The 15,023-nt window shown below is 37.7% G+C and overlaps 1 protein-coding gene across 1 annotated transcript in view; it reads right to left on the reverse strand.

The window, feature by feature from the left end:
* Positions 1 to 15,023, reverse strand: part of MACROD2 (mono-ADP ribosylhydrolase 2) — a 2,047,210-nt gene that overhangs the window by 88,870 nt on the left and 1,943,317 nt on the right. The window contains exon 13 of the mRNA XM_086701648.1: positions 12,810 to 12,878. Within this exon, the coding sequence (XP_086557774.1) occupies positions 12,810 to 12,878 (69 nt within the window). The remainder of the gene's footprint in view (positions 1 to 12,809; positions 12,879 to 15,023) is intronic.

Below are 15,023 nucleotides of genomic sequence, written 5' to 3' on the forward strand. Positions count from 1 at the left end.
AAGATAAGATCTTTGCAGTTAGAATTGTACTTAAAAATCCAGGGCATATGGTCACCTTATGGACCACAAGCAAATTCCTGGTTTCTTTACATTTGATGAAAAAGGGAGACTGTGGGGTAGGAAGTATGGTTCAAAGAGGGGACCCATTAAGTAGGAGGAGGGGAAAAGCATTAAAGATGGAAGAACTGGTGTTTCACGGAATAAAGCAGAGTCTGATGTGTGCTCTTAGCTCAACCTTGGGAGAAGTGCTAGGGAAGGATTTGGGAGGGGCTCTGACCATGGAAAAAGAGCATTGTCAGAAGAGGAAGGCATATGTGTGCAAAGGTTTGCTTGCGTACCTCCTGCTAATGCAGGTTGGTGTTTACTTTCCTCGTTGTTTATCTTCCTGCAGTTGAAAAGATGGATTGAGAGAAACCCAGTGCCTGGTGCTGACAGCAGTCTTAAGTCCTTAATTGTCTACTCTGAGGAAGAGGTCAACAGAAATGTGTGTCTTACTACATAGTTAGGATACAGTGATTGAGGGAATATTTAGAATTGATTCTGCTTCAAAATGTGGCTGGCATTGAAAACATTTATGGATGGGTTAGGTAAACTGAAGGAATTGAATGGCTTTTGCAACATGCCTTTTGAAAGACTTAGATGAGTCTGCCAGTATAACAGAAGCACCCTGAATCATAGATCAAGCTAGGAGAAACGTCATCTTGTACAAATTTATTTGGGTCTCAAAACACGTTTGTGTGTACGTGTGTGTGTGCTCATGTGCGTTGTTTTGTGTATGCATATGTGTATGTGACTGCTGCTGTCCCTTCTGCCGGTCTTTCCACTTTAATTTGACATATCTAGTGCAAAATATCAGGGCAAATTTCTAAACGAAATAGGAAGACAAACTTTTCATTAAATGCCAACAGTGCTTATTAGGAAACTGGTCTTTGTGCCTGATTAAAAATAAGCCTTTCCAGTCTTCACCACTAGCTAGCCAATTATTCCTTTCTTTCTGTTAAGGAATGCAGCAGTTCTGAGACATTCTCTGTCTTCCTCTGTGACTCTCTCTGTCTCTTACAATAAATATACCCCCCGGGAACAGTGGTGGAAAGAATGGATGACAACAAATATCATCAGGAATGAGGCAGGACAACATATTTCTGCTCATGAAAATATCTATTGTCAAAATCTATGATAGGCTACATCCTTTTCTGTCACTTGGGAGAATGTTTCCCTCAGTAACACTGTACTACCACAAATGTAAGAAAGTCAGACCTCATTTTTTAAAAAGTAATTTTATCATTGCTTATTTTGTATTATAATAGTGACTATGATTTATTGAAATTACAACTTTATGTTCCTTAACTCGTTTGGATAGGATGTGGAATTGTTTCTCTAACTGGGTTTTGTAAGATTTAAAATATCCTACATAAAAAAGAAAGCAAGAAGCAAAGATTTGTTTAGTAAGATTTGGTCAGTTACCATGGGAAATGCCATCAGTTTCCACCTCACCTGAGCCTCTCAGTGCATGTGAGCAGGTTGAAGGCTCTGAGAAATCTGTAGAAACTGCTCAACTTTGTCTCACCTTGCAGTTTCGAAAATTTTTTGACTGTGGAATTTTTTTTTATAAAAAATGCTTATTAACATCCTGATCAATGCTATAAAATTTTAAACATGGGAATATCTGAGCAAGAGCCCCACGATGTTGCTTAGGAATGTGAACTGAATTCTTTTATATAACCTTTCTCTGGTGTCTTTGCTCATTTAGAATATGATCATGTGTCATTCTACATGAATCATTGTCAGGACCTCTGTTTTTCAGTGAAGTCATATCTTACGTAGTGGCCAAAGTACATATCTTCAAAATCAACTCTGGAAATCTTTTAAAACTCCTTTAAAGTACAGTATTCAGTTTTTAATTCAAATATTAATGTATATTTCTTTTCACTCCAAATTTTTTTTTTCTATACTATGCCATTTATCCTTCTGAAGCTTCCTTGGGAAATGGGTAAGGACATAAAATGAACCCAGAAGATTCCATGTTTACTGCTAAGCTCTGTATTTTTATTGTATGTATTGTATTATACTAGGATATAATTAGGCACAAAATTCTCATGAAATCATACACCAGGCCACTTCATGACCACTGGAAAATATTGCTTTTCTCCATATAATACTAAAACTAAAAATTAGTTTCTGTCACTGAAAATATGTTATCATTGAGTATGAGAAGGGAGCTGTGCCTTGTTTTCTTCTTCTTCTTTTTTTTTTTTTAGTTTATTTTGTTACTTTCTCTGAGGTACTTTGAGGTATACTTTCAGGTGAGCTCAGTATTTTTTTTAATCTTTAATAAATACAAATTTATTCCAATTATCTAAACTGAAAAAAACAAAAATGAAACAATTCACCCATTTTTCCCACTCACCATCCCCCGCCTTTGGCAACCATTCTGTTCTTTGTATCTGTGAGTTCGGTATACCTTGGAGATATTGTGGGTTCAGTTCCAGACCACTGCAATCAAGTGAATACTGCAATAAAGCAAGTCAAATGAAGCTTTTGGTTTCCCAGTGCATATGAAAGTTATGTTTATACCACACTGTAGTTTATTTAAGTGTGCAATAGCATTATGTCTAAAAAAACAATGTATGTACCTTAATTAAAAAATACTTTATTGCTAAAAAAAAAAAAAAAAGAAAAAAAAAAAGCTAATAATCACCTGAGCTTTCAGTGAGTCATAATCTTGTTGTTGGTGAAGGGTCCTGCCTCAATGCCTCAACCCCAGCCAACGCTGCTGACTGGTCAGGGTGGTGGTGGCTGAAGGCTGATGGTGAAATTTACCACATGTATTGGCTCTTCCTTCCACAAACTATTTCCCTGTCACATATCTCATTTTACACATGGTAGAACTTCTTTCAAAACTGGAGTCAATCCTCTCAACTCTACCTTTTTCAACTAAGTCGATGTGAAATTCTAAATCCTTGTCATTTCAACAATCTTCACAGCATCTTCACTGGGAGTAGATTCCAACTCAAAAAGTGATTCTTTGCTTATCTACAGGAAGTGACTCTTCATCCATTAGAGTTTTCGCATGAGATTGGCGCAATTAGGCACGTCTTTCTGATTCTAGCTCTCTTGTTCTTTCCACCACATCTGTAGTTACCGTTTTCCACTGGGGAGTTCTGAACCCCCTCCGAGTCATCCATGAGGGCTGGGATCACCTTCTCCAGATTTTGGTATGTCGACCTCATAATGTCACACCATCATACCTCATTTTACAGAGGAGGAACTGAGGCACAGCCTAAGAAAGTTACTTAAAGTCACACAGCAGTGGTGAGGTGAATCCAGAAGAGGCTCGTAAAGGCTGCATGACTTACACCACAGAGCGCAAAATTAGGCCTGTGCACCTGAAAATAGATCACAGGGATGCTCGTACTAATTTACACCTATTTGGACTTAAACTTAGGTCCAACATTGTGTATTGGACGAAGGGGTTGCAACCCCACTCAGATAATCTCTATACCCTAATCTGATGATTTTGTTTCCAAGTCTCGCTCACCAGATCTTTAGAAATGTGTCCGAAGAGATCGTATAACTAAACTTACGGTTACAGATCTGTAAGTATGGCCACACTTGATTTGTAAGGAAAAATAATATATTGTATGAAAATGTAATTGTAAAGCAACTGCTGCTTGACTTCCAATTGTCACGTAGGAACATTTTAAACTGTGGTATATGAATATACTTTGAATACCAAGAAGAAGATAAATGGTTTTATCTACTTTTTACCTGTTTAAACCAATGTAAAACATAATTTATCAAAACATTTGAAAAGCTTATTGTAAAATCTTTATCATAAATTAAGCATAAACAACCAACTTCAACCATAGCAAGTAATCTATATACATTAACCATTTAGAAGAAGCCTATTTTGTTTTCATATAGGGTAGGAATGTCCAATGTGAACAAATAGGGAACAAATAGGGACAGTGAGCAAATAGGGAAGCCTCTGGCTTGAATTTCCCTTTGTGTTTTTGCAGCATGACATTTTAGGGAAACCTCATTTCCGAAATGGGAGAATTCTGAAAGGGAATTCTCTCTATGACAACCATTATAAGTGGCTCATTTTCTACGACAGGCTGTGTATCCAATAGCAAGGACCTACTAGGCACAAGTCACTGTGTTGGGCTTGGTACAGAACGGGAAAATGAAGACTTGGTAGCTGGTTTTAAGATATTTCCATTCTAGTGAGTTAGATGATAAGTCATGTATATAATATTGGTACAAGGCACAGGGTAGTTTTCAAGTTTTACAGACAAATTTACAAGAAACTGTAGAAGAGACAGTCACTATTGTGTAGAAGGATATGCAATGAGGAAGGGAGAAATCAAGAAAGGTAAAAATGTGCATGTCCCTCCCCTGCATTACCTGGTGTGATTATTTTCATGAAAATATGTGCTCAGATATTTGTTGATGGAAAGAAAGAAAGGTGGGAGAGAAGGGGGGTGAGGAGAAGGGGATGTTGGAGTAAGGATCCATGTAAAGGTAAGATATTAGAAATGAATCTTTGAATCTTGAATAAAACAGGTATGAAAGAACAATAGCAGAATGCTGTAGACCGGTGGTTTTGGGGAAATATCACGTATGTGAGTTAGGCTACAGAGCATGGTATATGCAGGGTTTTGTGGAGGCATAGAACTAGACTATACAGAAAGGTCATGAATATTATGCAAAAGGATTTGGACTTTGCATTTGTGGGGTATATAGGAGGTTTCTATGCACACATGTCCTTGTAGGCCTAGGTCAGGGTCAAAGTTGCAATGTGTATAAAGTAGGTTGGCTCCACGCTGTTCCCTCTGCTGCCTCAATTTCATGGCCCTACTCACCTAGTATGAGTCTCACCTTTCCCATGCTGTCCTTTGACTACTCTGGACCTCCCTGCAAGGGATATCTCTTGCTGGCAAGGGATATCTCTTGCTCCAAATACAAGATGTTGGAGGTAGCATGGTGAGATGAAAAAAGCATGGGATTTGGGTTTAGGCAGACCTGGTTTCCAAATTCTGGTTCTCCCTTTTGGTCAACTAGACCAGTTACTTAAATTTTCTGAGCCTCAGTTACCCGCAAAATTGGGATAATAATACTGACCTTTTAAAAGTAATGAGATCTTACTTTACACCCATTGAACTGGCAAATATTAGAAAGAACAAAAATCACAATTGCCGATGAAAATACCAATTGTTACAGCCTTTTGGGAAAGCAGTTTGGCAGTATCCATTAAAAACACGTACTCCTCAAAGCAGAACTCACACTCTTGGAATCTTTCCCACACAAATAAAAGCACTGCTTATAAGGATATATGGGCAAGGACATTTGTGTAGCATTGTTTGTATGGTAATAAAGTGGGAAGAAAGTGCTTGCTCATCATAGAAGAATGGCTGAATAAATTATAGTACTTCCAAGCTATGGGATATCACGAGTTTAAAAATGGATGAATTAGATCTACACAAAATGACTCAGAGGGATTTTCACAAAGTTTCACTGCCTGTAACAAAACAAGATTCAGAAAACTGTGTAGAATGTGATATGATATTTATAAAATAGACATGTATATTTAACAATGGATTAAAAACTTTGAGCCTCCTTCTGTGTATCTGGCACTCTTTGACATGTCTAAATGGATGGACTCATTTTAATGTTCCATACCCTGTGAGGGAGCTACTATTACCATTCTCAATTTCCCTATGAAGGAACTGAGGTGCAGAGAATAAATGACTTGCCCAAAGTCACACAGGTCATGGTAGGGTTGGAGTCTGGACCTCAGAAGTTAGGATCAGAGGCTAGACTCTTTATTGGTATATTTTACTCACTGAATAATTGGAAGGTGGGAAGTAAGCAAACAACAAAATGGGGGAAATCACATGAAAATCACACATTATATGATCAAGTTATGTAAAATTTTGTGGGGATGCATGTATTTAGAAAGTGACATGTGAAAGGATGGACGGTCCTCAAAATCTGAATGGTATTTGTCTCAGGATGTTGTGATTGCTCACGTTTTAAAAATTCTATTCCTTACACTGTGTTTCATTTTTTGAAGTTTTTACAATGAATATATATTATTTAAAGAATCAAAAAAGGAATAAACTCTATTCATTGTAAAAAAGACAAAGATTTTCATGCATTTCCATATATTATTTTTTTTATAGAAATGATGAACATTTACAGAGTGAAAGGATATTCCCTGTCAGTATAGAATTTAAAACTGAAAACAAATTACTTAAATGGGTAAGTAACTTATGAACATTCATTCATAAGAATGTACAATTAAGTGATATTAGACTGTCAGAAGATATGGAAATAATTTCACAATCTATGTTATATTTAAAAGACAGTTTCAAAATGGTATGTGTTGCAGAATATCCTAAAAAAGTCTATCTATCTATCTATCTATCTATCTATCTATCTATCTATCATCTACCTGTCTGTGTATCATCTGCAGCAGTCTAGAAACACTGGAAGTTTATTTATTTTTTTCATTTTTAATGTTTATTTATTTTTGAAAGACAGAGAGAGGCAAAGAACGAGAAGGGGAGGAACAGAGATAGAGGGAGACACAGAATCTGAAGCAGGCTCTAGGCTCTGAGGTGTCAGCACAGAGCCCGATGCGGGGCTCAAACCCACAAACCGTGAGATCATGACCTGAGCCGAAGTCAGTTGCTTAACCTACTGAGCCACCCAGACACCCCTAAACACACTGGAGGTTTATACGCCAGCCTATTATATATGTTTATTTCTGGGATTGAGATTATGGATGATATTTTTAATTTCTTCTTTTGCTTGTATTTTTTCATATAATAAACACACATTACTATTAAAATAAGAAAATGAGTGAAAGCAATAAAAATGTTTTAACCTTTTCCCTAGTAAATAACAAAAAAAAAAAAATCAGGAATTTATCCTGAGGAACTGATCATAGAGATTTATTTAAAATGTATGCACTGCATTTCCTTATTATTTATAATAGAGAGAAAACTGTAAATAACAAAATAATCTAACATTAGAACAGACAACCATATGATGAAATATTATGCCTCCAATAAAAATCATGCCTTTGAGGAATATTTAAAGACACGGGAAAATATTCATGGTGCACTGTTAACTGAAAAATCAGAATGAGGACATTTTTTTTAAACAATTTAGTCCTTAAAGGGAGAATGATCACAGGCTTTTTTCCCTTTTATATTTTCCTGAATTTTAAAATATCTCACAATAAATATTTATTATTCTTATAAACAGAAAAATAAATAATCGTTATGTTAAAATAGAATGAAATACTATCTTTTGGGGAGTTTATATAAATGTTAATATCATGTAAATATCAGTTGGGAGTCAACACTAATACAGCAGTTCACCTCCTCCTACCCCCTACACACAGACACTTTTCTCTCTTGCTTATGAGTCTTAGGTTACCCTTGTGAAATGAAGAATACATTGTACATAAATGTAAAACACTGAGTACTAGAGACACTCCATACATCTTAGTTCTTTCCCCTTCACTGAGCTGCCAGAGGGCAGTGGCTTTGATTCTATACTTCAGTCTCTTAAAAATCCAAGAGTGATAACTTGGGTGTTACAGTGTATCCAGACACTCTACCAATGCAGATCCAGGACAGAGGACAGCTTTGTCCCACTTTGGTGAGTAGTGGTGAGGGCCCTTAGTTGGGGGGAAGGTAGACATCAAGGATAGGAAAAAGACTGAAAAAAATTAGACTGCAGAAGCCTGAGAAGAATTTCACGGGTGGTACAATGCTTTGTTTCTCTGTAACGATTTAGACAAGGAAGAGAAACATTGTCAGAACCATCTGGAGCCAACACCTTTTGGCCTTGGCTGGGTTTATAGGGACCCATTGTTGGGAGAAGGTATGCTCATCTCTGGCACACACCCGGATCCACTTCCTCATATATAACTGCATCCTTTCTCTTTTGTTCTCCTTTGCAGGGCTGACTCCTGCAGTAGCTTTCCTCTCATTCTACAGAAATTGCGACCTCTTGGAGGTCAGAAGCTAGATTAAGGGTTAAGAAATCCTTTGCCAGGTGACACTGCACTTCATAAACACCACAACAGCAGTGATGTGACCTACACAGAGCTCCAAAGGAATACAAGCTCGGGTGTGCATGCACCTGAGTATTAATTGATTTTCCTTTAATATTAATGAGCATATGATTTGGTCTAGTTGACCTTCAAATTCAAATTAGGTACTGATTAAATAATAAGACAGGAGAATCGGGATGTGTTGAAACAGCACTTTTTTTCCTCCAGGGAAGTGCCTTGGCCTTGGCTGTGAGTAAGGATGAGCTATTACTGGTGTTGAGACAACTAGAACAGAGAGTTCTCTTTGAATTAAGGAGGTTGACTAGATCTTAAATAATAGAGATAATAATAATAATAAAACTGTGCAGCAGTTTCAACCAGAGCACTTGATATTCCTGGCATGAGTTTATACTGTGTTTATACTCCCGTCATCTGAATGCCTCTTTATTTTTTAGCTAACATTTGTACTCTTAGGTTTGTTTTTAAGGATTTAAAGTACGAACCACCATTAAATAGAGTATTTTTACCAGTAGAGGAAGGAATACCTCAGTAGATAAGTGTGTGCCTATTTTATAAATACCTTCAGAAATCCTATGAACCTATAGATATTTTCTCAGGCCAGCTTTACCTTGGAGTTCATTTCAATTCGGTCCTGGCTGCCACATCCTTGGCATGCACCCACCCTGTGGATGAATTATTCATCAACATTCCTCCTCCTCACATCTCATCCTCCCAACTCAACTCCTGCCCACCAGATCTGTAATGAGTTGTTGGGAACAGGTGCCTTCAGCCTGTAGTGCACAATCTAGCTCTTAATCCGCCAGCCAATCGGTTGTACCTCCTTCTGTTAGCAGCTTGCATTGTTAGCAGTTATGTGGGGTAAACGGGCAGTAAGCATCCATTCTCAGTACCCAGTGGGAAATATGTCTAGAACATTTGAGCAAAATCGCTGGCATAGAAGATACCCCAGAAGACACTTCCTCTTAAAGTTCTTCAACTGTTACATACCTGTTTTAATGTTTTAAAAACCAAATCTCCCAAACGAAGTGACATTAGACAGCTCATCTTTTGTTTGCTTGTTTTTGGTCCTTGTACTTTATAACATTTTTTTTTAATGTTTATTTATTTTTGAGAGAGAGAGAGAGACAGAGAAAGCAGAGGAGGGGCAAAGAGACAGGGAGAGAGAGAATCCCAAGCAGGCTCCAAGCTGTTGGCACAGAGCCCGACCCAGGGCTTGAACTCACAAACTACGAGGTCATGACCTGAGCTGAAGTCAGAAGCTCAACAGATGAGCCACCCAGGTGCCCCATGGTCCTTGCACTTCAGAAGACACTAGTTTCCAGGGCAAACCAAAGTTATAAATGTAAATCCAACCAGTCAACAAGCAAAGTTGGAAATAACTGGTGTGTCTCAAAATCCTTGGGGATTATATTGGGGGGTAGGTGCCAGGAGAGAGAGAGAGAGAGAGAGAGCGAGAGAGAGAAGGCAAGCCCATAATATCAGTGATTACAAAACCCAAGAAAATGCTGGGTTAAGATCAGAATCTGGAAGCAAAATCAAGAGAGCAAGGGCTCCTTCAGGACCTTTGGTCAGCAAAAATGTTCTTCCACTTAAACTAGAGAGTGAAATAAGCATTTTTATAAGCGATCTTGGAACTGCAGAGCTCATAAATAGCCCAGGTGTCACTAAGAAGGAGATCTATTTCTGCATGAAAGCTAATAATGGTGAATGTTTGAAATGAATCCTCAACACCTGTGACTGCATTTTAATCTCAACCTGACCTCAGTATTGGAGAATTTCAATAGCAAATTCATTTCTTTTTCATTCTAAGCAATGTATATATCAGTCAAGATGGCAGTTCCATACACATTAGACATTTGGTCTAAGCTTTGTACCAACTGATAATCAAAAAACAGTGGTCATGTGTATATGCTATTACAGAAGGAAAAAGAAAAAAATCATATATGTTCTACTTTTAATTGAAACTGGATTACATGCTAATGTGGATTTCAAAACACTTTTCCTTCCCTAAGATCAAAAGGTTAATGGATATTAACAATTTATTTCAATAAAATCCTTAGAACTTCACATTAATCTTACTAGGGAACTGCATTTGTGATATGTGACAGAATTTGTTGGAATCACACCTTTAAAAGTTTAATGTAAAAAGAAATCCTAAAAGTATTCTGAGAAATTGATCCTGGCGTGTGCAATTAATGGTGTGAGATCCTAAAAGCATCAAGAAACATCACAAACTGTTTCTACAAAGGTGTAATGTCTCTAAACCAAACAGCTGAACAGGAAAAATCTCAGCTTGAAGTATTTAGATTACCTCTTGTTTCCTAAACTCTGCCACTAACTTCATGACATTAATTTTTTTTTTTTTATCACAGGCTAAATGACCGGAATGTCCAAAATTATTTGCCTAAGATGAACACCATTTTCTGTCTTTCCACTCTGACTTAGTCAGGTTTATTTCTCTCTCTAAGGTGCCCTGGGGTTTCTCATCAGAACCTATGTGTATATATACATTATGACATTTTTAAATATAGCAAATGGCTTCAAAACCAAGGATGTAAGAACACGTATCTGAGTATGTATGAAGGGAGTGCCAAGGGATTCATTTAAAGAGTGGTAATGATCCAAAAAGGACCACCGAAAATAACAGTGTGGTCTATGCTTGTTGGGCAATCCAGATCTCTCTACAGGAATGAAGAACTTACTCTCCCAGTTCATCCCAGGCTTCCAGAATTACCTCATTAGAAGACCTCTGCCTCACTCAAGGCCACACCCCTTCCCCAAGGCAGCCAGGGTCAGGTGACTTATCAAAGGAAGCTTTTACTGACCCCAGATGAGACGCCTCAAAAGGGTCATGCTATCTTCAGAATAGCTGTGGCTTCTGTTGATAATGCCTGTCAGCTCAACTTCCCTCTCTACCCAGTTCTGCTTCCTTCCTTTGCCTTTCATAGGTGTGGATTCCAAGAGCTCTCCCTAATAAATGTCTATTCCCTAATCTCCATTTTAAAGTCTGTCTTCTGGGGAGCCCAACCTACACATATGCCAGGTGAAAAGTTTGAGCAATTGACATGAATTGGTATTCTGTGAGGTAGATGCTATTATTGTCTTCCTTCTGGAGAGAAGACTGAAGCACAAAGAGGTTAATTACTTGCCGTTACTTGTTAATTCCTTGAGTTACTTGTCAAAGGTTACATCAATTTTGAGACGCAGAGACAGGATTTAAGCTTCAACCATCTAACCCTAGAGTTCACAGTGTTAGCAACTACTCTTATTACACTGGACAGCTCATTTAGAAAAACCCATTTACCAGACAACATGAAATGAAATGAATGATACAAACAACTAAGTATTAAGATTGTAAAACAACTTTGATTTCTAAATTCTGATTCAACTATCAATGTCAAGTATATATATCCATCTTCATATCACTCCAAACTGAAAAAATGCATTCAGCATATTTATCTAGAAGTTCTAAGTAGATCACACAGTGTACCAGGTGTTCATTCCATTTCTTTTTTTTTTTTTTTCACTTTAAAAAAATTATTTATTTATTTTTAACTTAATTTATTGTCAAATTGGCTTCCATACAACACCCAGTGCTTATCCCAACAAGTGCCCTCCTCAATGCCCATCACCCACTTTCCCCTTTCCCCCACCCCTCATCAACCCTCAGTTTGTTCTCTGTGTTTACGAGTCTCTTATGGTTTGCCTCCCTCCCTCTTTGTTTGTAACATTTTTTCCCCTTTCCCTCCCCCATGGTCTTCTGTTAAATTTCTCAAGATCCACATATGAGTGAAATCATATGATGTCTGTCTTTCTCTGACTGACTTATTTCACTTAGCATAATACCCTCCAGTTCCGTCCACCGTGCTGCAAATGGACAGATTTCATTCTTTCTCATTGCCAAGTAGTATTCCATTGTATATATAAACCACATCTTCTGTATCCATTAGTCAGTTGATTGTCCATTCCATTTCTAGAACCACAACAATCTAGTCTTACTATTCACAGAAGGGGGTGTTTAATAGCTATCTAGGACAGATATAAAGTAGTATTACCTTTTTGTATGGGGACAGTTAACCAGAGTGAAAGAAAAGAAAGGGCTATTGTATTTTCCTTCAGATATTTGTTTTAACTCTATCATCTGCACATGGATGTACCCACTATTTCTCCCTCAAATTTTTTCCTAGAGCCTATGTAAAATTTTCTTTTACCTTTTTCTTCTTCTGGAGACACCTTGCTCTGTGACTTTTCTCATTGTAACTATTCATAGAATGAGGAATGATGCTCTTGTCACCAAATAGATGGCAAATAAATAGAAAGATTTATTTCTATAGATTCCTTTCAACATTTTTTCTTCCTTATCATGTCTGGATAATGGAGCTCTCTGGTAGGTGGTTCCCAAACGCCACTCCTTTGAACTTATTCCTGATGAGTAGCTGTAAACAGCAGAACTGCCTAACTCTGGAATTTCAAATAAACACCTTTAAACATAATTTCTTTGACCATTTTCTGATTTAATAAGCAGTTACTTTTCAGAAGAACAAATGTAAATGTATGTATAAATTCTGAAAAGGGTGGGTGTGATATTTGATTGTGTTGGAAATAGAGGTGCTGAAAGAGAATTGGATAGATTTGCTCACTGCTTCATTTCCCCATATAAACAAAATCCAAATGGTTTTCTGGGAGTTAGTGATCTTTAGGGTAAGTGGCCTCATACCTTCATCTTTACAGACTTCAGTGGCCTCTTCTGAAGCGGGGCTGGGCACAGTTGCCACATCGACACCATCTACATGGCAGAAAGAGAAACGTTGCCTCAGAGTCCATGTTTAACTCCAACTGTCAAGATGGTGCTCCCTGCCTATGGCACCTCCCTCCTCATTCCACCAAGCAAGTAGGAACCTGTTTCCTGCTCTAATACATGGAATGGTCTTTGAAGGGGCTAGCGTCTAGGACCCTGTTTTATAACTAATGGAACAGGAATCTTCAGTTAAAACAGAGTCCGATGACTACAAACTACTTTTTGGTAAAGAATACTATCTGTTGGTACTATTATACTTTGGCATTTTGCTTTTTACCCACCTCTAGAAGAATGGTGTATATTAAAAAAAAATTTTTTAATGTTTATTTTTGAGAGAGAGATTGTGACAGAGCATGAGCAGGGGAGGGGCAGAGAGAGAGGGAGACCCAGAATTCACAGCAGGCTCCAGGCTCCAAGGTGTCAGCATAGAGCCCGATCCAGGGCTTGAACTCACGAACCACAAGATCCTGACCTGTGCCAAAGTCAGATGCTTAACCAACTGAGCCACCCAGGTGCCCCACATTTTTTTTTTTTTTTTAGTAAAAGATTGTGAAAGTATACCCTCATAAGTTTCCACAAAATGCTTTTATGTGAGCTGTTTTAAAGTTTGGTTTTTCTTAGCACAGCACTTCTGCTCTGTTAAGCCAGGAGGTCAAATGGCAGGGAGCATGTCTGATGGCTGTCAGCACACAGGCCCAGGAGAAGGGGATCATTTGTTGGAAAGCACCAAAAGTCATTTGGAGATTTCATGTCACCCAAGCACAGGGTGGGGACTAAGGAACTTGGAGGGCCTGCTCCCCTCATAGCAGCAACTAACCTCATCAGAGTTTATCTTTTTCCTCAGTCCCGTAAACACCACAGCAACTCCATTCACTTCTGGCTTCCAGGATAACAGATAATTAACTTACTAACATTAAAATAGTAAATTTCATATATGAGCTATTGTCAAAATCATTTGGAATGGTTAATATTTGACAATTGAAAAAGGAATTGAGAAGGAATATACATTTTTCATGCAGTAACAGAGTTTTTTTAAACTGTGTTTTAGAGTTTTTTAAACTCTTTAGTTTTAGAACTAAAGATAACTCACACATGTATGACAACGCTTAAAGACAAATCACATATTTTCTAGCATATCTTATGTCCTTAATGTATTTGACTGTTACTTTTAGGTCATGTCTCTATTGGAAGAGAGAATAAAATTTTTAGTAGGGGAATAATTGGAGGTGATACGTTACTTTCTTTTGTTTGGTGATAATGTCTGATAAAAATAAAAAAAAAAAACAAGAAACAAGACTATTAATCTTCCCTTGGTGTTACATCTTCCCATTTGTCTACTTCCTGTCACAGTAAAACTCCCTAAAAGAGCTGTCTATGTTATTGTTCTACACTTCCTCACTTTACAGTGTCTCCATAACCCACTCCATTGGCTTCAACACCCCTCCAATAATTCTCTTATCAAAAGCGCCAATGACTTCCTTTTGCTAAAACCAATGGTCATTTATTTTTTTTTTCATTGTGTTTGATTTCTCAGTAGTATTTCACCAAGTTTTAACTCTGTTCTTTCTGAAACATTGTCTTCTTCTACCCTGTTGCCACCTATCCAGATGTCATGGTGTCTCAAGCTCCACTGTTTTCTTTATTTACATGTTCTTTCTAATGAATTTCACCCAGAACCATGGTTTTAAATCTCATTTCTATGCCAGTGAATCTCAAACCTGTATCTCGGTCTGCATCTCTCCAGATTCATATATCTGACTAGCTTCTTGACATCCCATCCATACGGCTAAGAGTCCTCCCAAATATATGATGGACAAAACTGAACTATTAACTTTCTCAACAAAAACTGTGCCTGGTGGCCAGTCTTCCATGTGTCAATAAATGGCACCGTCATCCACAAAGTTACTGATGCTAAAAATCTAGGACTTATCCTGGATTCCTCTTTTCCCCATATCCCATATCCAAATCCATCAACACATCCTGTTATTGCTATGTCTGGAACATAACACTTCAGTCCATTTGTCTCAGTTTCCAGAAACTGCCATCATTTCTTCCTGCTATAGCTTTCTAACCGGTCTCACTCGGTTCTTGTGACCCACTTTTACTCACAGGCAAAGTGAGCTTGTTAAAACC

This window comes from Puma concolor, chromosome A3, assembly GCF_028749965.1.
Source record: "Puma concolor isolate L17-30 chromosome A3, mPumCon1.1.hap2, whole genome shotgun sequence".
In the NCBI taxonomy this organism is placed as follows: domain Eukaryota; kingdom Metazoa; phylum Chordata; class Mammalia; order Carnivora; family Felidae; genus Puma; species Puma concolor.